Here is a 22,796-nt window from a genome sequence, read left to right as displayed (position 1 = left end):
TTCTCTTGTTGCGGAGCACGGGCTCTAGGTGCATGGGCTTCAGTAGTTGTGGCTCGCGGGCTCTAGAGCGTAGGCTCAGTAGTTGTGGCTCGCGGGCTCTAGAGCGCAGGCTCAGTAGTTGTGGTGCACGGGCTTAGTTGCTCCACGGCATGTGGGGTCTTCCCCGACTGGGGCTCAAACCCGTGTCCCCTGCATTGGCAGGTAGATTCTTAACCACTGCGCCACAAGGGATGTCCGGGATGAGACTTTTATAGAGAAGATGCGGAAGCAAAGCAAGGAACTCATCTGATTGGCTGTAGCCCAAGCGGTTGCCCTTATTTGGGAAACCCTGGTTGGATGCTTGTGGTTGGTTGTCCTTATGTTTCGGTTTCTGAACCTTGAGGCATTTGTAGGCTCAGATTTTGGTTTGCTTATGTTGGCTTCTAAGGAATTAGAACCACCTCCATCTAATGCTCTCCCTATTTAATTAATTTAACACAGGTTAAGATGTCTAGTATTCAGTGTTGTATGGGTACATTTTTAACAACTGGCTCGGGGTGAGTACGGGATAGCAGCTGGTTTGTAGCATTTGCCAATTTTCATGCTGTGGCTGGTTGCAGACTAGCTCCTTCACAGCACTGAACGTGGAGTGGAAAGAGATGGTAAGAGTTTCCATGAGCGAGTCAGAGGCAGCTCTGGTGCACCACAGCTAGTGGGTGACAGAAATACAGAGCCGCCTCGACTTACAATGGGGTTACATCCCGATAAACCCACTATAAGTTGAAAATGTTGCAAGTCAAAAATGCATTTAATACACCTACCCTACTGAACATCACAGGTTAGCCAAGCCTACCTTAAACATGCTCAGAACACTTCTGTGAGCCTACAGGTGGGAAACGTCATCTAACACGAAGCCTATTTTACAATAAAGTGTTGACTATCTCATGTAATGTATTGAACACCGTACCGAAAGTGAAAAACAGAATGGCTGCCTGGGTACAGAGTGGTCGTAAGTGTATGGATTATTGGTCCTCGTCATCACAGGGCTGACCAGGAGCTGAGGCTCGCTGCCACTGCCCAGCATCACGAGAGAGCGTCGCACCGCATCTTGCCCAGGAAAAGATCAAAATTCAAAATTCCAAGGGCGGTTTCTACTGAATGTGTATTATCACTTTCACACCATCATAATGTGGAAAAATTGTAAGTCGGGCACTGTCTGTATAGGTTTGGAATTCTGGAGAGTGTGTGACTAGCAGTATAGATTTGGGCGTGGAGGTCAGAGTTAAAATTCTGGGAATAGAGAGATTTCCTAGAGAGATTGTATAGCATGAAAAGGAAGGTGGCCAATGTTGGAACGCCAGGACTGTGCTCTCCAAGAGTGGTCCCCCCCCCCCCCATGAGCAGCATCTTGGAAGCAAGTTCATGACCCATCCCAGACCAGTGGAAGTAGAGAGTGGCTGAGGTTGGGACCCACTACTCTGTATTGTTTCAGGTTTGGGAAGGCCAGCCCTAGAGATCACCAGCGCTTAAGACTGAAGAGTCAGTTAGAAGAGAGACACTTAGATAGACCAAGAAGGACTGTTGAGAGGAGTGGGGCTGGGCACAGACAGTGGCGTCTTGGAGCCCAGGGTGGAGAGAGCGTCAAGATAAAGGGAAGTGGGCAGCCACGTAGGGCCCCATGAGGTCAGGGCAGATTAGAGGGAAAGTAAGCATCAGCTGCATGTGAAGAGCATTGTCAGGGCCATGGTAGGGGCAGAAGGTAGGCTGTAATTGGTGAGGAGTGAGTTGAACATAGACCCCTGGTTAGGACCTTGGGCTGTGAAGGGCAGACAGAGGTTTGGGGCTAGAAGGAGATGTATGGTCAGTGGTGGTGGGGTTTCTGGAAAAGGCCTGCGTTATGTTTGTGGGCTGAGGGAAAGGTAGAATTTGGGAGGGTCAGGAACTGGCAAGAAGAGGCTGGGATACCTGGTGGTATAAACCAGAGGTGAGAGGAGGGAAGGGAATCAAGAACTTGGGATTCAGCCTGGCCTTGAAGAAATTACTTATGGGCTCTTGTCTTCGGAGGCCAAAGGGAAGCAAGGGCGGGAGAGGGTTTTGGGTGGAGAACAGCAGAGGCCAAGATATGGAGGGAGAAGATACTCAATGGACTCTTCTCAGTATCCATTAACTGTCCTGTTAATTGCCTTCTGTAATTTGTACCCCTTTCCCTTCTGACTAAAAGTGATTCTGGAAATGTTTTTGAAACAATTGGTAAGATTGTGTTAGCCAGTGAGCTCTCAAAGGAACTTCTGTTTTATATCAAATTTAGGCCAGTTTTGGCAGAAAAGTAGAAAATTGAAGCTCTAGAGCTATACAGGTCAGTGGAAACAGAATGCAGGCTACATATATAATTGTATATTTCTAGCAGCCACGTTTAGAGAAAGTAAACAGAAAGAAGTGAAATTAATTTTAATAATACATTTTATTTAAACAGTATATCCCAAATATTATTATTTCAGCATGTTATCAATATAAAAATTGGTAATGAGATGTTTTACATTCTTTTTTCCTATTCCATCCTAAAATTCCAAACTAGCCACATTTTAAGTGCTCAATAGCCAGGCGCTGCTAGGGGCTACCATACTGGACAGTGCCCCTCTGGAGGGGCCATACAGTTTGTAACACTGAGTGCTAATTAAAAAAAAATTAAAATGTGCCTTGTTCTTAGGAGGTGACAGAGACTCTCTCTTTGACCAAACTAGTCAGGCTCCTCTGAGCTCATTTCCAGCTAGGCCCCGTCCTTGGGTATGTCCTCAGGAACCCAGTTTTAGCAAGAAATTTGTCAAGTCAGTTTATCGAGAATCCTCTGCCCTTGATATATATATATTTTTTAACATCTTTATTGGAGTATAATTGCTTTACAATGGTGTGTTAGTTTCTGCTTTATAACAAAGTAAATCAGCTATACATATACATATGTTCCCATATCTCTTCCCTCTTGCATCTCCCTCCCTCCCACCCTCCCTATCCCACCCCTCTAGGTGGTCACAAAGCACCGAGCTGATCTCCATGTGCTATGTGGTTGCTTCCCACTAGCTATCTATTTTACGTTTGGTAGTGTATATATGTCCATGCCACTCTCTCACTTTGTCACAGTTTACCCTTTCCCCTCCCCATATCCTCAAGTCCATTCTCTAGTAGGTCTGTGTCTTTATTCCCGTCTTGCCACTAGGTTCTTCATGACCTTTTTTTTTTTTCCGTAGATTCCATATATATGTGTTAGCATACTGTATTTGTTTTTCTCTTTCTGACTTACTTCACTGTGTATGACAGACTCTAACTCCATCCACCTCACTACAAATAACTCCATTTCGTTTCTTTTTATGGCTGAGTAATATTCCATTGTATATATGTGCCATATCCTCTATCCATTCATCCAATGATGGACCCTTAGGTTGCTTCCATGTCCTGGCTATTGTAAATAGAGCTGCAGTGAACATTTTGGTACATGACTCTTTTTGAATTATGGTTTTCTCAGGGTATATGCCCAGTAGTGGGATTTCTGGGTCGTATGGTAGTTCTATTTTTAGTTTTTTAAGGAACCTCCATACTGTTCTCCATAGTGGCTGTATCAATTTACATTCCCACCAACAGTGCAAGAGGGTTCCCTTTTCTCCACACCCTCTCCAGCATTTATTGTTTCTAGCTTTTTTGATGATGGCCATTCTGACAGGTGTGAGATGATGTCTCATTGTAGTTTTGATTTGCATTTCTCTAATGATTAGTGATGTTGAGCATCCTTTCACCTGTTTGTTGGCAATCTGTATATCTTCTTTGGAGAAATGTCTGTTTAGGTCTTCTGCCCAGTTTTGGATTGGGTTGTTTGTTTTTTTGTTATTGAGCTGCATGAGCTGCTTGTAAATCTTGGAGATTAATCCTTTGTCAGTTGCTTCATTTGCAACTATTTTCTCCCATTCTGAGGGTTGTCTTTTGGTCTTGTTTATGGTTTCCTTTGCTGTGCAAAAGCTTTTAAGTTTCATTAGGTCCCATTTGTTTATTTTTGTTTTTATTTCTATTTCTCTAGGAGCTGGGTCAAAAAGGATCTTGCTGTGATTTATGTCATAGAGTGTTCTGCCTATGTTTTCCTCTAAGAGTTTGATAGTGTCTGGCCTTACATTTAGGTCTTTAATCCATTTTGAGTTTATTTTTGTATATGGTGTTACGCCCTTGATATTTGGTCACCCTTAATATCTAACCAAATCCCTCATGTCTCACCATCCCCTAGGTAATAGCTGATCACCGTGGCCTGCCTTCAGCAAGAATTCTGTTAGGTCAGTTTAGCAAGGAGTTAACCTACCCCTCTTAATAATTTTCTCTCCACTAACGAACCCCACCCATTTCTTAGCCATTCATGCTAATTTTGTCCTGTAACCTCCAATAGAGGGAGGGTCCCTCCTCTTGTCTCTGGAAGTTCCAGAGCCTCAGTCAACGCTGCCGTAGGAGAGATGGAAAAAACCAAAACTCTTAGGCCGATGATTGTGTGAAGAGAAAAAAGGGCATTAAGGGAAGTGGACATTTAGCTTTGAAATGGCAGTTATTTTCTTAGGCCGTAATACTGTACGATTAAAACCACAAGAGAGAATAAAAATGTTCACTTAAAGTCTACTACTAAAATTAAATGCATACAAAGTTTGAAAGAGTATGGGTATAAGAGAACTTCGTGTACGTGTCTGGCCGCGTGTATGCACTTTTGCCAGAATGAGTGGGTTCTGCAGGCTGTTCGGCTGGAGGGATGAAAAGAGCCCTCCACTCCTGCGCTGGAGGCTGTTCCTGGCGCTGCCCCCAGCAGGTCACCTGACTTTGCTGGGCCCCCGTTTCAGCGTCTGAAAATCTTGGATGGCTTTCGTGGCCCTCGGGGTCTTTCCCACGGCTGTATTCTGTGAGTCCTTAAATTTGGGATGCCCAGTGGGCTTCCGGTCAGGGATGATGAGGGAGCCCTTGGCACCCTAAACCCCCCGCCGGACCGAAGGTGTCACTGGAGCGAGGAAGCCACCCACTGTGTCCTACACCTGCCTTTGTTATCTGTGCCATCCTGTTTTCCCTCCTTGTCCTTGGGAATTTCAGAAGTTAACACAAACATATCTAAAGGGGAATTTATGGTTGGAGCAAGTAATTTTAAAATGCATGAAGGCGTGCTTAAAGGAAGTATTTTTAAAGGAAACATTTTATGGTAGTAATGGGTAATTCATCTCTCACACCTATCAGTTAATTGTCCTTTAAAATTGAGAGGCAGGTTTCAGGGATACAGTAGTCTGGTCTGTAGTCACCAGCAGCTAAGTTCAACAATAGCGGTACTCAGATATTCAAGAAGTAGTATAAGAGAAGCTTAAAAGAATAAAAAAGGTAAAATTAATGGGATAGGATTGTTAGAACTGAGAATTAGATCATAGAATTAGCATTGTTGTGGGTCAAGTGAAATAGAGGTGGTAAAATATTCTCATGGATAATATTTTCAGCGTCTCAACTTTTTACTTCATTAGGCCTGGAATTTCTAACAAGACAGCACATTGCTCCAATCCTGAGAGGCTCGGGCACACCCTGATCTTCAGAACTCTGCTTATGACTGTTTTCTTTCAAGGTCAACAGTATTTGAGTTACGTGTTTGAGTATCTGCAGCAACTTACTCTTAGACTTTGAAGTCTAGAACTTTAGCTCTTGTGTGGAATATTAAAGAATTGTCACGAATTGCGACAGGCATGTGCTACAAAATAGCTAACAGTGCCTCAGAGAAAGATAATATTTGTTTAGACTCTTCTACTTTTTAATGCTCCAGAAATCACTTTAACACATATAAGTGTAAAGTATACATTGAATATAGAGATATTGCTAGGATTAGCTATTACTAATCCTGTGACAATGGAACACACATTTTATTTATTTATTTTTTTATTTTTTAAATTTTATTTATTTATTTATTTATGGCTGTGTTGGGTCTTCGTTTCTGTGCTGGGGCTTTCTCTAGTTGCGGCAAGCGGGGGCCACTCTTCATCGCGGTGCGCGGGCCTCTCACCATCGTGGCCTCTCTTGTTGCGGAGCACAGGCTCCAGACGCGCAGGCTCAGCAGTTGTGGCTCACGGGCCTAGTTGCTCCGCGGCATGTGGGATCTTCCCAGACCAGGGCTCGAACCCGTGTCCCCTGCATTGGCAGGCGGATTCTTAACCACTGCGCCACCAGGGAAGCCCCACACATGTTAAAAAGAAAAGTGGAAGGGTAAGCTGGGACAAAGTGGGAGAGTGGCAGGGACGTATATACACTACCAAATGTAAAATCGATAGCTAGTGGGAAGCAGCTGCATAGCACAGGGAGATCAGCTCGGTGCTTTGTGACCACCTAGAGGGGTGGGATAGGGAGGGAGACGCAAGAGGGAAGAGATATGGGATATATGTATATGTATAGCTGATTCACTTTGTTATAATGCAGAAACTAACACACCATTGTAAAACAATTATACTCCAATAAAGATGTTAAAAAAAAAAGTGTATTTTCTTTTTTTAATGTTTTTATTTTTTATTTTATTTTTTATTTTTGATTAATTTTTATTGGAGTACAGTTGATTTGGAATGTTGTATTAGTTTCAGGTGTACAGCAAAGTGAATCAGTTACACATATACATCTATCCACTCTTTTTTAGATTCTTTTCCCATGTAGGTCTTTACAGAGTATTCAGTTGAGTTCCCTGTGCTATACAGTAGGTTCTTATTAGTTATCTATTTTATATATAGTAGTGTGTATATGTCAAACCCAATCTCCCAATTTATCCCTCCTCCCCCCCTCCTTTCCCCTTTGGTAACCATAAGTTTGTTTTCTACATCTGTGACTCTATTTCTATTTTGTAAATAAGTTCATTTGTACCATTTTTTAAGATTCCACATGTAAGCAATATCATATGACGTTTGTCTTTCTCTGTCTGACGTACTTCACTCAGTATGACAATCTCTAGGTCCATCCAAGTAGCTGCAAATGGCATTATTTTGTTCTTTTTTTATGGCTGAGTAATATTCCATTGTATACATGTACCACATCTTCTTTATCCATTCATCTGTTGATGGACATATAAGTTGCTTCCATGTCCTGTCTATTGTAAATAGTACTGCAATGAACATTGGGGTGCATGTATCTAAGAAAAGTATATTGTTTCTTAATAATTAGATCTTGCTTACAGCCTTACTTGACTTTCCCAATCAGGAAAAAAAAAATGATTTCAAGTTTTTCTGCAAAGTTTTCAGGTTATATTCCTAAAGGGATCTCAGTAATGTTTCGTCCAGCTTTTTTGAAAGCAAGAAGTGAAGTGATTTCCGTCTTGCTATTACAAGTTGCAGGGAATGAGGGTACCTGGTGATTGATGACTCGTACATAATGATGGGCCAAGCTATCAGAACATCTCAGGCCCACAGCTCGGCCACATTCCAATGTCAGGCTGGTCCCTGATGACAGAGGGAAGTCCCTCCGAAGAAACCGTGTTGCCCAAAGGAACACATGGACTCATATTTGTGTGCTTACTTCAGAGTTGAGAAATCTAGATGACCCAAAGGAAGATTTTCTTGCAAAATAATATCCCTCCAAACACCATTGTTTATTGGCATTTCCCCCCTTTTTTTTGTGAGTAAGGGATCTTTTTGCCGAGTGGCTAAGCATTTCCAGAACAAACAAGCCTCTCAGCTCTCGCGGTCCTGCCCACTTTGCTCTCCACCCTTCAGCCCCTCCTGTGAGGTGGAGATCTGATAGCCCAGGCTGAAGTTTCCAGCTCGCCGCCCTTTGGGGGTGCCTTGTCATGCCAGGAAAAAGCAGGAAATAGAAAGGGTAGGCTGGCTTAGGTGAAGTCATCCTGGTAAAGGTTAATAGCTGGGTGGTGACACCTCCTCACAGGACTGGAGCGAAAAAGCTGGGCAGCTGGGCAGCGCTTGCTCCCAGCTGCCTGTCACGGTCCTGGGAGCAAGAGGTGACCTATTTATTTTTAGAAGGGGACAGTCATAATAGCCCGGCTCCTAGCTTCATTCAAGGCAGGCGGGGGCTTTGGGAGTTTGTAAACACCTACTTTCTGAGTAGGGGAGGAGAGCTTTACTCCAAAAAGAGAAGAACTTGACTACTGGGGTTTTCCCCTCCGGATAGTCATCGTTAGCGTGGAGAAGAAACTGTCGTAGCACAGAAGAGCTGCAGCCTTCTCTCCACTGCGTTATTGTTTTCAAAGGGCAGAAATGCCTGAAGGTGAGGACTTTGGATCAGGCAAAAGGTAATTATGATATACATTTACTTTTTCTTGAGTCTATTTCATTTGCTGGTTATCTTTCTAAAAAATACTGTGACTAATTTAGAAGGTAGTTGAAATTAGAATTTAAAAAGGAGTGCAATCCCTTAATTCCAGGAAATAGAATTTTCTTTAGCATGAAGAGAGAGACATAAAATTAACTGAATATACCCGTAGAAACATATGCCAGTAAATGTTTTTCTTGAGTGAGGAAGTGACGGCCCGAAATTATCAAGAAGTGCTTCTTCCTACACCCTGTAAAGTCTACTTGAGTTTTTTCATGTTTGATTTTTAACTTAAGATGGTAGTTGTTAGAAATCTAAGCTAGTAAACATTTTGTAAATTGCTTGCATTTTAAAGACTTGAACATTTCTAAAGGTTAATAGTTAGACCAATATACCCGTTCTGGTATTAACAATACTTTTTTTTTACCATAGATCTTATCTTTGAAAATGTGATCATTGGGCCCCCATATGCAGTACATTAATTGTATTAATGTTTTATTAATATCTGTCTCTAAGAAAGGGGGTTAGAGACGGGAAAGGAAGCAGGCAGTTATTTCTATTAATGTGAGCACAACTTGTGTCCATATTGGAAGTTTCCATTTCTAGCCCCATTGCTGTGTTAACAAAATTTATATAAATTGGTGTCACTTGAATTCTAATTAGGGTCATTGAAATTCAGATATGAAGATGTAGAAAGAAAGTTGTTTAAAAAAAGGATAAGAGGTTATTCCCAATTTTATTGTCAAAGAAAGTGGAAACTGGTAACTCTCTAGGAACAGGAATACCACAATTTTTTTTGTCCTTGTATAAGCATTCCTTTTCAGCCATGGTTGTATGGTGTGTTTGTGTGTGTGTGTGTGTGTGTGTGTGTGTGTGTGTGTGTGTTGACTATAATCAGTTGTAATCATGTCCTTAAAAGCTACTTTTCTCTTTAGTTTTCTAGTTTTCATTTTCTTCCAAATTCCTTCCCCATCCATCAAAGGGGACGTTAAGTTCACATTTAATTGAATAATGAAAGAACTTTCTATATAAAATGAGACATTAAATCAAGTGCTTGAAGATGACATTCACACAAGTGCCTAGATTTAGGACATGGACTAATTAAATAGTTGAGGAAACACTTTCAGAGAATTTTAGATGTCAGTCTTGGTTTGAGATGATGGGTGATCTACCAGTATTGTACGTATCCCCCTTATGACATTTGAACATTTCTGAAAGCAGGACTTTCTCTTTTTCACTTTACATCATGGCATTCCCACCAACTCTCTGCATAGAATTTTGCACAGAATAGGCACTTTTATAAATACTTGTGAATGGAATGTATTTATAAACCATTTTTAACACCTGCAGTAAATATCTAGGGGGCCTGATCATTTTAGAGACTGAAGGGAGAGACTTGGCAGAAATGTAATAAAGGTTGCCTTAATGAAATGGAACGTTCCCACAATTAAATTAAATCATAATTAATTGTGGGTAATTATAAATATTTTGAACAAGTAGATTATGATGTAAACTAAACAAACAAAAGTTTTTTTCTAAGAATGTTTTACCTGTTACAAGATAAACAGACAAGGAGAATAAATAAATAAATACACACACACACACACACACACACACACACAATATACACATATCTAATAATAATTATTATTACCAAAGACTAATAACTTGCTGAAAGTGGGAAACGCCCTCTCACTCCTTTGAAGTAAGCTACCCCTGCCTCACCTTTTTTGTTCTGATGAGATAACTCCCAGCTCTCAACAGTTGGTAGTTTTCTATGGAATATACTTTGCTCCATACATTTGTTTGTTTTTTTCAATATCTGTGCAGAAAGTTAGAAAGGGAACCCCAGACAGGGGGAACATTTAGAGCCAGGCTAAAAGTAAAATATTACATTTGAGAGGGAATCTTACTCTTGCTAAATTTGAGATGATTACATGCCATTGGACACGTCCTTTGGGGCCACATCTAAGAGAGAAATAACTATTATTATCAGTCTCGAATCTGCTGGCCAAACGTGTTTTTCAAGCTTGATTGCAGCCGGTTCTGGGTGAGTCCCACGTTCAGGCTTCTTCCTGTTACTTTAGTCCCATTTTGGAATTTGCTGAATCAAATTGCTCTGTAACGGGCAGTGAGCGAAATCTGAACTTAATCAGTGGAAAGCAAATGACGGGAGGCTTCGATAGGGTATCCGGGTGCGTGCTTAGGGTACCTCACGGGCTGGCTGCTTCGTGTGCTGTGGTCCAGTGGCCCCGACGCACCATTTCATATTCACCAAGTGGACGAACGTGAAGACAGCTGCCTGGGGGGTGGGGGGTGGCGGAGGAGAGACCCTCCTCCTTGCTGTTTATCTCGTTGCCAGTAATAAACGCTCTTGGTAAGAACCTCCAGAGACTCCGCGCCAGTGTCATGGTCAGGAGGTGAGGGGAGAGGGTGTGAGAGAATGCCATTCTGACGCCGGGTAAGGAAGGCAGAAAGCCAAGCAGGAAGCATCGGGTGCCAAAGAAGAAGGAAGAAAGTAGGGGCCGCAACCGGGGAGGCAGACGGGATCAAGAAATACGAGGAGAATCGTCCCCTGGCCAGGGGCCTGGCTCCCTCGGTTTCTCATCCCGCCTCCCACCTCATTTTGCACCCCACCTTGGATGCAGCAGGTGGGCCCTGGGATGTCTTCAGTAGCCCGATTTGCGGTGGCGGGGGGATGGGGACAGGTGAAACATCGTCCGGTCCAGCTGCCTTGAAGCGGGTGGATCCCAGGCTACCCGGACTTCGGAGACTATTACCCAAGGACAACGTGCAGTTTTAGCACTTAAGAAGCAAAATGTTGGCTGCTAATGCAGGGCTCTCTGAAGCTTGTTATTTGATGTCTCATACAACATAGTAAAGATGCAAAAGCTTGAAAAAGGCCACTGAGCCTTTAAAACTAACTCTGTAACAGCAGTCTCGGCTGCTCTGCCCTGCCCTGGAGTGGAGAGGTTGCCCTATATTTGGGCTCTGGATATACGAAGGGCGTTTGTATTTAAGAAAACCAAAGCTCTTTAAAAGCACACTGGCCTCTGTAGTATTTGGAAATGGCATTAGCAATCGCACTGAATTATATTCTTGGAAGGTTGAAAAGAAATTGATTTAAATGTATTCTTTAATCCAGATGTTTTAATGATTCAGGTTGGCCTGATTATGGGCTTAATTTCACCTTGTGGATGAAGCCTATGCTTTGATAGTACTATTTCTTTCATATATAAAGTGAGGCTAAGAAAAGCCTCACAGAGAAGTCTGACCAGCCCGCCCCAGCTCAGGCTTTGTGCGTCTGGACGTTCGGTCGAGATGGGTTCCCACAAACAAGCGTATTTCAGCTTTCATAGGCCTGCACAAGTCCTGCTGCCGTTGGTTTTGAAATAGGTACAGAGAGGTGAAGTGAATAAATAAGCCTGTGCAGACAGACACGTGTATCGTTACATGGTGGCGACGCACGAGGTGGGCTCGACACCCAGCAAGGTCAGTGTGGTCAGCACACAAGGAGAAGGGAGAAGCTGGCTGGAGGTGAGTGGGGGAGGTGTATGGGGACCCCTCATTGGGCCTTGTAGGCAGTGGTGTGTTGGTAAATGTCTAGCAACCAGCTCTCTGCTCTTTGGCATTCGTTGATTTCTGTGGTATAACTACATCACTGTGGTCAATTTCAGGCCACCCACGTGAGGTCAGTGAAAGCGGGGTTCAGAAGATATGGGAAAAACTGGTTCTTGCAAAGCCACAGGGGTCAGCCCCAGAACCCAAGTGATGCGGACTGCTGCAAGAGCTTGTGTTTAATTCGAAGTGTGCTCCAGCTTCTTCGTTTATATATCCCTAAGGCATGCGAGACATTCGGGAAAGGTTTGTCGAAGGAATGAATGATTTATTTTTCTTCCACCCTCTAATATGGTCGTGGAAAAATCTGTCTCAGGCATAGACAATGTTTACCACTTTTGAAATCCTACTTTGACCCAGATGGGCTAATATTTGAAATTGATTAAGAGCATGGAGAATAACGCAATCTATCCTTGTTGCAAGAGAGTGTGTTTAGTGTGAGATATCTTAATCACCAGTTAACAAGCAACGTGCTTCCCAAACCCTTGTGGTTCCCCAGCAAGCTTCTGGTAATCAAGCCCTGTTAAAGCTCATTTCTATTTGATCAACACAGGGTGACTAATTCTTTGCCATCCCTAAAATGTGAGGAAGGTGTCTTTGCTTTCCAAAGCCAAAGGAGGGCTGCAGCTGCTGTGTGGTGGGCCACGGAGAGGTCTGTCCCAGGGCTGCCAAGAGAGACTGTCCCTGACAGAAGGACAGCCCCGCTCATGCAGGCTGCCCTGCTCCCAGCCTTTGGTCTCTTCATGGGCAAATCCATGTCTGGATCCACTTGGTGTCTCCTCACTATGGAAATCTGAGTCCCACAGAAGGTATGTGAGGGCACAGGCTTGCTTACCTGAGGGTCAAATCTCATACACAATGGTGTTTTCCCACTAAAAGGTGTTATGACTGTCCATTGGGGGAAACAAAAATAGTGTAGAGAAAAATGAATATAAAGAAGAAAGGATCAAAATAAATAAAATAAAATTCAAGGAAAAAAAAAGAAGAAGAAGACAGGATCAATTGTAATCTTACTACCCTAAAAAAAGGATTATTATGTCTTGTCTTCTAGTACTTCTTTGGACAAATTTTCTTGGCAATGTTACAATAATTATATATGATACATACAATTCTGTATGCTGCTTTTTCATCTCATAAGCATTTCCCAATGGCATTAAACATTTGGGGAGCATTTTTATTTTATTTTATTTTATTTTGTTTTATTTTATTTTATTTTACTTTACTTTTTTATTTTATTTTATTCTGGCCACGCCCTGTGGCATGTGGGATCTTAGTTTCCCAGCCAGGGATCAAACTCACACCCCCTGCATTGGAAGCATGGAGTCCTAACCACTGGACCACCAGGGAAGTCCCCTGGGGAGCATTTTTAATGCCTACAAAATATGCTATCCTTTGGATTTTTCCACCTATATTAATATTACTCTATTATTCCAGATTGTTTTGCCACTTTAATTTTTCTCATTAGGGGAATCATTGCATCAAAGGGTATGAAGTATGAGCTGGCAGTTTCCTAAGGCCTGGGTCCAGAAACTGGCCAAGCATCATTTCTACCATGCCCTGTTGGTCAAGCAGCGAAAGAATACAGATTTGAGGGGAGAGGACATGAACGCCTTTTTTCCTGAAGAACGTCAATGAATTTTGGGGCTTTATTTTAAAACTACTAGAGAGGGGGGCTTCCCTGGTGGCACAGTGGTTGAGAATCCACCTGCCAATGCAGGGGACACAGGTTTGAGCCCTGGTCCGGGAAGATCCCACATGCCGCAGAGCAACTAAGCCTGGGCACCACAACTACTGAGCCTGCGCTCTAGAGCCCACAAGCCACAACTACTGAAGCCCACGCACCACAACTACTGAAGCCCATGTGCCTAGAGCCCGTGCTCCGCAACAGGAGAAGCCACCGCAATGAGAAGCCTGCATGCAGCAGTGAAGACCCAACGCAGACAACGATAAACTAATTAAAAAATAAATAAATAAAACTACTAGAGAGAGAAAAAAATGTTTACTATTTGTTTTTATAAAATTTTATCACTTATCGTTTGGAAGGATATTGATGGTAAAACTTACCATCTGGCTCCTTCTCCTGTTTTTAAAAAAACTTGCAGACCAGTGACATCTCTTCCTAACAGAGGAATGCCCCAGTGGTCTTGATGAATATACTTATTTATATAGAATAACTTCCTAGTTAGTTGAAGCTCACGTCTTTAGGCATAAACACCTAACTATTTTAACTATTCTGTAGAGTGACTGCAGACATGGTCTGTGGAATGTTGCAAAGCTGTTTCCAATCCTGGCTGCAAATCCCAACCTCACCATTGACTAGCTGGGTGGCCTCTCTGAATTTCATTTTGTTATCAATAAAATGGGGATAATAATACTTCCTTTATAGGTTTGTCCTATAGATTAAATATGGTAATCCACATTAAATATTTAGCTTAGTGAATGGCTCATAGTAAGTCCTCAAAAAATAGTTAATAATAATAATACTTACATAAGTTATATACTTCCTTAGCAGCACAGAATATATGATAATACGGAGGATATTCAGTATGTGCAATCCATCCACTCTCTAGATGGTGGGCTCAACCACGGGTGTGTACAGAGTTGGTGCATTCCGTTGGTTTGGTCTAGATGGTCTGTTTGGATAGGGCCACAAGGGTTGTGTGTTTGGTTCACATTGTTTTGATCCTTCCTGGAATTGATTTAACCAAAGTGAGCACGGGTGTCATGCCAGTGATGTGTGTTGAGTCAGAGTATTTACCCCTTCTCTGGGGAACAAGGATGTCTGCCCAATGCCTCCGACAGTGAGCTGAGTACCCACAGGAGGGAGTTCATGGCACATGTTGTCTCTTGTCTAATTGGTTTGTTTTAATCTTATGGGCACCGTGAATCTTCTAAATGATCATATTTCTATCTCTGATTTAGCCATTTGGAGGTAAAATTACAGCTCCCTTCTAGATAGTAAATGGGACCCTCTGGATGCACTTCTGAATGCTCTTCTTCCCCTGGGCTTTCCTATTTTCTCTCCCATCAGGCCTTTTAGCCTCGTTCCTTGGTAGGGCCACCACCCCCTTGGTGGCAGGGGATGTGTACAAGGCATCCAGCTGAGAGGGCCAGTGGGGGATTGACGTCCATCCCAGGCTCTACCCCCAAGCCCTGTGCCCTCGGGAGGGGCTGCATCTCCTGGACAAGGTGCACCATTTTGCACAAATACATCCTGTGACTAATAGGCTCTGCTCCCCGAGGTGTTTATTTTATCCCCGTTATCTATGTACTTTGATAAGCGACGACTTCAAGCCCTTTCTGCCCCAGAGTGAGATAAAGTGATTACCAAGAGGATACCCACGGCCGCAGACAAATCCAATGTATACATCTGTATGAAGAAACAGAAAATGAAGTGTCCCGCTCACCTAGTTTGAAACTTAAGACAAGGGAACAAAATGCGATTCAATTCTAGAGAAGGTCAGTTATAGGCTGGAGTTAAGGTGAAAGAAATTCAACGCCTCCATGTTGTGTTTGAGAAAACGGGGCATCAGCTTGCAGTGTTTAAAGAAAGGTTGCTTTGAAAATCAGAAATTTTCTTCAGTAATCACACTTCTCTTTCAACTGAAGTCAAGGGATTTCAGTTGGTTTCTGGGGCTGGTTGGCCACGTGGCAGCTTAGTAAGAATGTATAATAAGAACCAGCCCAAAGTCAGAGGAAAGACCTTCAGGCAGAAGTGAGTTAAAACTCTGTTTGTGTTTCTTCAGCCGTTCTTGTGAAACCGCCAGTGAACTCTGAATAGGAAGATAGACACGACCTCCTTGGGGGGGGGGGGGGGGTCCTGGCTTCTGGCTCTTTGGCCAGAGTAACCTCATCTCATCCAGTGTTTTGCGAGTGAGATGATCAGGCAGGACGTTTCTACCTGAACTTTTTTCTGATTTCTCTCTCATCCTCTCCTGCATCCGTTCTCTCTCTCACATCTTTCCCCTGGTGCCTTCACACCAGGAACTGCTTTCTCACCCGTGGTACCCGCCACCTCTGGATCCCACACTGGCAAAGGCGGGGGGATAAACCTGGATGTAGCAACACATGGCAACGCATCCAGGTCACAAAGTGTCCTGATGCAGACTTCGGGAAACAGCGGGGTAGCGAGCGTCCTGGCTGTTCCTGGGAGACGCACACAAGCTCAGTGCTCAAGAGGACAGATGTGTTACCCTTGGGAGGAGACTCCCGTGAGCCTTCCAGGCCAGAACACACTGTCCCCCTGCCCCACCGCCAACAGCCTCATTTTTGCAGGATCAGCCTGCCCTGAGCGTGATTGTCACCCACTGGGACAGTGCCACCGAGGGCTATTAAAGGTGTTGCCCTGTGGCTTCAGCAGCCTCTGGGGAGGGATCACGAGACGGCAGAGTCTTCCTCTTGGAGGGGGGCTGCAGTTGTGAGTGCCTGATAGGGAAAGAGGTGAGAGAGAGGTCGGACCCCCAGATGCCTCCTCTCCCCCGTAACTGTGATTTGTGATGGGTTGCTCTGTTTCCAGGGTGGAGACTGGTCCTCCAGAGCTGGGCAGACACCCACTTGTGGTAGTGCTTAAGACGTGTCACATAGTAATTACCAGCGTGATGCAGCCTCTTAGCTAGCTGTAAACAGAAGGAGCAGCTGTGCACCAGTATTATCCTGTGACTCAGGAAGTGACATCTCCTGGTGGGGTTTTAGTTGAACTCTAAGCAAGTGTTTTATTTTTGAAAGGAAAACAAGCCCATCTATCAGGGGATCATCTTCACATTATGCCTATAGAAATTATACCTATAAACTTCATCTTCAGACAAGATGAGGGGATTACAAATGTGTTTCTATATTTTTGGAAATTACTAGTATCTACTACTGAGAGTATTCTATGCAGGGCTCACTAATTATGTGTCATATGTATGTTTAAACGTGGCTCTCTTCTCAAAGAAATTAACTCAGTGTTTCTGGAGTAGCTTGTAACGTAAGTGGTGGATAACCTTCCTTCCAAAGTAATTAAACTGAATGTGAATTCTAAATAGTCATAATTTCCCCATTTTGTAATACTTTAAAAACTTCCTTTTAGAAGCGTATTTGTTTGTATGAAGGAAGACTTTGAGACGTAGATTTCGTAATAAAAGGAATACACACATCAATAGATTATAAACCTAGAATTAATCGACTTGCTTGCTGAAACAAGAGGAGATTTGCTCAGTAAACTAAGATATGACAAATGTTGGCAGCGACAATAAAGGAAGTAATTGATAATCCCTTTTTTGGGCACAGCAGAGGGGAAAATGGGAGACGGTTTGTTCCATAAGGTAACTGTTGAAGGTTTGATGGCAGATAATGTCTTTCTTTCATGCCAACTCCTATAAACTGGAAATGGTGCCTGGAGCTCTCATAGGGTTGTGAGGCCTTATCAGGAAGGTTCTGGAAAGAGTGTGATGGTCTGCCATACCTGGGGAGGGTGGTTATGTGGGTGAAGCCCACTGTACCAGGGTAAGAAGTCGGGGTGGGAGGTGGAAGGGGTGGGGTATAATCTTTGTTTATTTAGATAAACTTTGAAAGACCCTAAAAATTTTCAGTGACATTGATGGCACCTTGACTTTTCCCCCTCCATTAGATACCAATGTTCTGAAGCTTGAGACCTTAGCAACTCTACCCAGGAAAAATCTGAAAGTTAGATGCCTTTTGCTAAAACCTGGATAAACTTTTAGGGCAAGGACTATTTTAAGATCAGAGGAAACCTTTCTCATTCTAATACTTGACAAGTCAAATCTGGCATACAACAGCTTCACCAGCAATGTGACAGGAAATTGTGTGCTTATGTCTCATGTGTTACTGGCAAAAGGACTATTTTTCTAACCACAGGCTTGGGAGGCTGGTGGGTTGGAGCTGGAAAGACCTGGGTCCAAATCTGGGTTTTCTTGGTCGTGTCTGCTTTCTCATCTGAAAACGGGAGGATTTTATCCACCTTGTCTGATTGTTGTGAGGATTAGAGAGAATATTATAAAGCTCCGAATGTAGTTCCTGGCCCTTGGTACATGCACAGTAAGTGAAAGGTGTCTTTAGACCAAAAGCTCTTTGAATGGTTCCCGGTTGGCTTGCTGGGCTAATCAGTGATCCCCGTCACCGCTGTATAACCATACGGCTGAAGCCCATGACACCCTGAACCCAGCAGGTCAGTGCAGCCCAGAGGCCAAGTCCACCCCACAGCCCGTTTTTATAAATCAAATTTTGTTGGCACACATCACGCTCTTCCATTTGCACGTGGTCTATGGCTGCCCTCACGCTATAATGGCAGAGTTGACTACACGGACTGTATGGCCAGCAGAGAGCAAAATATTTGCCCTCCGGCCCTTTAGAGAACACGTTTGTCTCCCCGACTCTAGTGTAGAACCGCTTCCAGCATTTGAGTCGTGTGCTTACTGAGTCGGAGCGTTCATTCTCAAATCTCTTAAGGCCCATTGTCATTGCTACGGTAATTGCATAATTTTAATGATAAATTGTGTAAACTGATGAAATAAGAGATCAAAAGGAGGATTGTTGTGGGAGCCTCTACTGGTTGTTCCCACATACTCGACTTCCTTTCCTTGGATAGTAGACTCTCAAGTTTCAGCCCGATGATGGCCACCAGCAATTGAATTACATTTCCTAGGTTCCCTTGCAGACAGGCATGGCCGCGTGACTGCATTCCAGCCAGTGGGAGGTGGGTGAAAGCTTTGCATGCAACTTGCAGGCCATGACTTCAAAGGGAGAGGGAGTGCCCTCTGCTTCCTTTTTCCCCTCCCTGCTGGCTGCAGTGGTCCATGGGATGACTGTGTGATTTGAGAATATGGAGCATCAAGACGGAAAGAGCCTGGGTTTTCAACATTGTAGAGATCCTGTGTCAGCCCTGAACCACTATGCTCTGTCCATGAGGGAGAAATGAAGTGCTCTCTCGTTTAAACCCATCACTTAGACCTTTGATACAACAGGCAAACTTATATCTTAATACATACAGTTGTTTATCCCTAAGAAAACTGTTGAATGTATTAGGAAGAATCAGTAAGGGCCAGTTGCTGATAAATAATGCTTTTTGAAAAAAGTGAACAAACAGCTAAAAAGGTTGGTGGGGGATAGGCATAAAAATTGAGAATGATCCTTTACGTGGGTTGTTTGATTCGTCATTAAATTCTTGCTCCTCTTTAAATAAATGAAACTAGAAATCATGAGTAATTCATGGGGATGTGTTTTATGCCAGAACGCCAATCTTTGTTGCAAGCCCTAACTCAACTGGAACTTTTATAACTCCCGCAGCACGTATTCATAAATTAATATTTATTGGATTGAGTTGACTGCCCCAAGGGTGTACTGCTTGGTTTCTTAGTCGCCAGTCAGCATTCAAGTTCTACCCTGAGTCTAAGAATATTCATGCCAATTACTCATTAATATGGTTGAGAATTAATCCCCTACACCAGCCCAGATAAGGGAATAGGAAAGTTATCGAATACTGAAAAAGCAGCTTAAAAGTGACCACTGTTTGCAACGGATAAAGATAGACTGTGATAGCTCTTTTAAACCCCATGATGAAAATCTAAGAAAGGAAGTTTAATGACTCTCAGGTAATTAGGCCCTGACAGTTAGGAGCGCCCATTGTTTCTGGTAAATTTGCCTTTACCTTCTAACCCCCATCTCTTTGGTCTCCTGCTCCACATTTCCAGTGAAATCATAGGTCCCTGCTTTGACCAAACACAGAATTTCAGGGGTCCAACTGACTGAGCCTGCAGAGGGCAGGCCAGCTGGGCATCTGCTCTGGCCTTGCAGTCCCCAGGGCCTGGAAATCAGCAACCCATTGTAAAGGAAAGATGAAATTCCTTATATGGCTTTAAGTTTCTCCATTACAGGACCTCAGATATTGACATTTTACATCTTTAATACCCTCACAGCCTCAGAAAATGGAAGCAGACTGGACCTTCTCAGCTTATGAGGAGGTCTGTTTGCTGGGAACCTCTTTCGGCCTGAGATCTGACACTTCGACATCAGTACTTGAAGGGTCACTGATAGCTACTGGCTGAGATTCTCTTTCCCATCAATACCACCAGGGATGTGTTAAGGGATATTGCCAGCTTTAAGTATTCCTCTCTCAAGTTAGTATCAATTTCTAAATCAACTCTTTATAGGAGAAGATAAATGTTTATTTCATAAAAGTAGAGGACGTATTTGGAGTTTTCCTAAATTCAGCCTTTTAGGTAAACGTGAGTGGATTATAAAATCCTTGAGCAGAAGACATCATTGATTATCGAATCCAGCAGCACTCAGCCCGGGGCCCATGGACCGTCTGAATTCCCGAGGTATTTTGAAGGAGGCCATTATCCAAAAACAGTTCATATCCGATCTGGTCCAGCTCCTTATTTTATAGACTTGAGAAACCCGAGTTCCTCCTGTGGACTCGTCAGGACAGCCTCCCAGGGGCTCCTGTGGTTGCCGTGCTACTGATGTGTGGCATTCTTTAGCATAATTTGTTAAAAGAACATTAATTTCATTTCCTCTTATGATTCCAAAGAGTCAGTTCAGAACAGAATTCACAGAGTTGGTTCATTCCTGGCCTCTCGGACTATATATTCAAAGTGAACTTAATTTTTAAGTGAACTTAATCATATTCTTAGCGTCTGGGGTGTCTAGTGGCTGTGGTATGTACAGGGATCACTCAAATCATGTTGGCACTGGATAGTTTTGTTAAAGATTACATAGATTAGAAGGTATGGGCTTTGTAAGAGAAACAAAGGCAGGTATCTGTCTTTAAAAACAATTACCTTTTCTAGAACCCAACATTTTGATGAGCCATTTTTTCCATTTCTTGAAAATGCATTGTGGTAGCATGAGCTAGGGGAAAAAAAAAGCAAGAAGAATATACATAATAAATTAAGTTCTGATCAAAATACAATTCTAAACATAGAACATCTTTCAAGACAGTGATTAAAAGATATCTCTCTCTGTCTTTCAGTGCATGTTTAAAATAGTCATTGTGTTGTTTAATTATAGGTACTTTTCTTTGACCATTTGGCTCCATTGGTTCCCTTTTGGCTGTGGTCAGTTCCCTGAAGACTCATTACCTTTGTGGCCCTCACCTAGGATGATGAACTCACAAGGAGCTCAGGATGAAATATTTAGCACCACTTAATTGATCAACTTAACTGGATGGAGACAACCCTTGGCATGTCCAGGCCCAGTTAAATGCCATTTCACAGTAGTTTTGTCCTTGTGGTTCTGGATGGTTCTCACACGGGAAAAGTATTGGTTTGGCCAAAAGGTTCGTTCGGGTTTTTCCATACCATCTTATGGAAAAACCTGAACGAACTTTTGGCCAACCAAATAAATGATTAAGGTTGATCAAAGAGCTATTTGATCTTACTATATAGGCTCTTATCAAGTCTGTTTCATGTTAGTAAATTATAGTGTTGGGGAGGAAGGAATTTTCCTCTACCCTTCTAGGTTCTTCTGGCTGGTGTAAGAATTAAATTGACACGAGACAGATTAACAGGAGAAAAACAAAAGTTTAATAACGTGTACACACGGGAGAGACCTAGGAGAACAGAGTAACTCTCCAGTATGGCCAAAACCCTCACCTGAACTACCATCTTCAGCTAAAGACAAAAGAGGTGTTGAGGGTAGTGGTTTGGAACTTCAAAGGCTAGGAAGGCAATTGACATGGAGATAGAAAAGCAAATGTTTGGTAAGTAGAGGTTTGCTGGGCCAGGAAGAGACAGTGGGACACAGAGTGGGCTCTGAGCTCTAGGGCCTGCTGAGTTTCCCTCACCACACTCAGACCATATTCTTCGCAGATGTCTCTGCTGCTAGCTTGCTTCCTGGAACACGCCCTCTATCTGTTGATACATTATTTTAGGCAGTTAGGGGGAAGGTCAAAGTTTCTTCCTGAGTTTTTTTGGGCCTTGATTGTTTTTTTTTTTTTAATTATTAGCAACTTTAATTATTATTTATTTATTTATTTGGCTGTGTTGGGTCTTCGTTTGTGCGCGAGGGCTTCCTCTAGTTGCGGCAAGCGGGGGCCACTCTTGGGCCTTGATTGTTTTCACCTCGAAATAATATGCATGCCAAAGAGACAACTTGGGGGGGCAAATTTTGCATCCCTACAATAGAGTACAAGCAGAACATGGGATAATAATACGTTCTATATGTGTATAAAAACAAGAAGGCATTTAACATTTTACCGACTAGCCAATCCAGTCAACAGTGACGTAGAGGGAGAGGAGAAAGGGGTATGGATGTAACCGTGTGCCCCGGAGAGAGGTGCGGGAGTTGTGAACACACAGGCACTTGCCTAGGAGATCTGATTCAGTTGTCGGCGGCTTCCTGGAAATGGCTAGAAGATTGGGCAAGCAGATGATCTCCAATACGCCGGCTTGGCAGTTTACACACATAGAAAGCGCGTGTGGCAGCCGTTAGATTCTCCTGAACACCACGGACAGGAACTTGGACCCTGGGGACAGGTGTGAGTGTCTGCAAAAATGAAGGAGGATGGGGGAGATGGCGGGCACCTCTCTCACGGGCATAAGGTTCAGCCTAGATCATTCCAATCTCATTTACTTGCACTGAACTTCACTGCACAAGGGAATACGAATTTTTAAGAATAAGTTTTCCTCAGCGAATTTATAATATGAATGGAAATGAAATGTCAGAGGAACTCTTTAAGTAAGTGTTTGCAGGAACCCCTTCAGTCTTCAGGTATAAAATGCACAATGACGGTTATCGAGGTGGTGAGAAGTGCGCTGAAGGCAACTCCTTTTTAGTTAATTATCAGCCAGATTTTTTTTTTTTTTTGCGGTTCTATGTGTATGAGAAAGTGGGGGAAATGCAATCCCGTAGAAACTCACTCTCTAAAGCAGACAGGCTCTATTAGTTACTTTTTAGAATTTTGTTTTCCT

At 43.1% G+C, this 22,796-nt stretch overlaps 1 protein-coding gene across 2 annotated transcripts in view; it reads left to right on the top strand.

Annotated features, from left to right (window-relative positions):
* RETREG1 (reticulophagy regulator 1) overlaps window positions 1-22,796 on the top strand; it is a 125,940-nt gene that overhangs the window by 80,211 nt on the left and 22,933 nt on the right. The window contains exon 1 of one of the 2 annotated variants that reach the window (XM_059916139.1): window positions 7,876-8,248. The exons of the other annotated variant lie outside the window; for it this stretch is intronic. Within the exon in view, the coding sequence (XP_059772122.1) occupies window positions 8,214-8,248 (35 nt within the window). The 5' untranslated portion in view covers window positions 7,876-8,213. Of the gene's footprint in view, window positions 1-7,875; window positions 8,249-22,796 lie in introns of those variants that run through there. 2 annotated transcript variants of the gene reach the window in all.

Source organism: Balaenoptera ricei, chromosome 3 (assembly GCF_028023285.1).
Source record: "Balaenoptera ricei isolate mBalRic1 chromosome 3, mBalRic1.hap2, whole genome shotgun sequence".
NCBI classification, from domain to species: Eukaryota; Metazoa; Chordata; class Mammalia; order Artiodactyla; family Balaenopteridae; genus Balaenoptera; species Balaenoptera ricei.
This window is presented reverse-complemented; position numbering and strand designations above follow the sequence as displayed.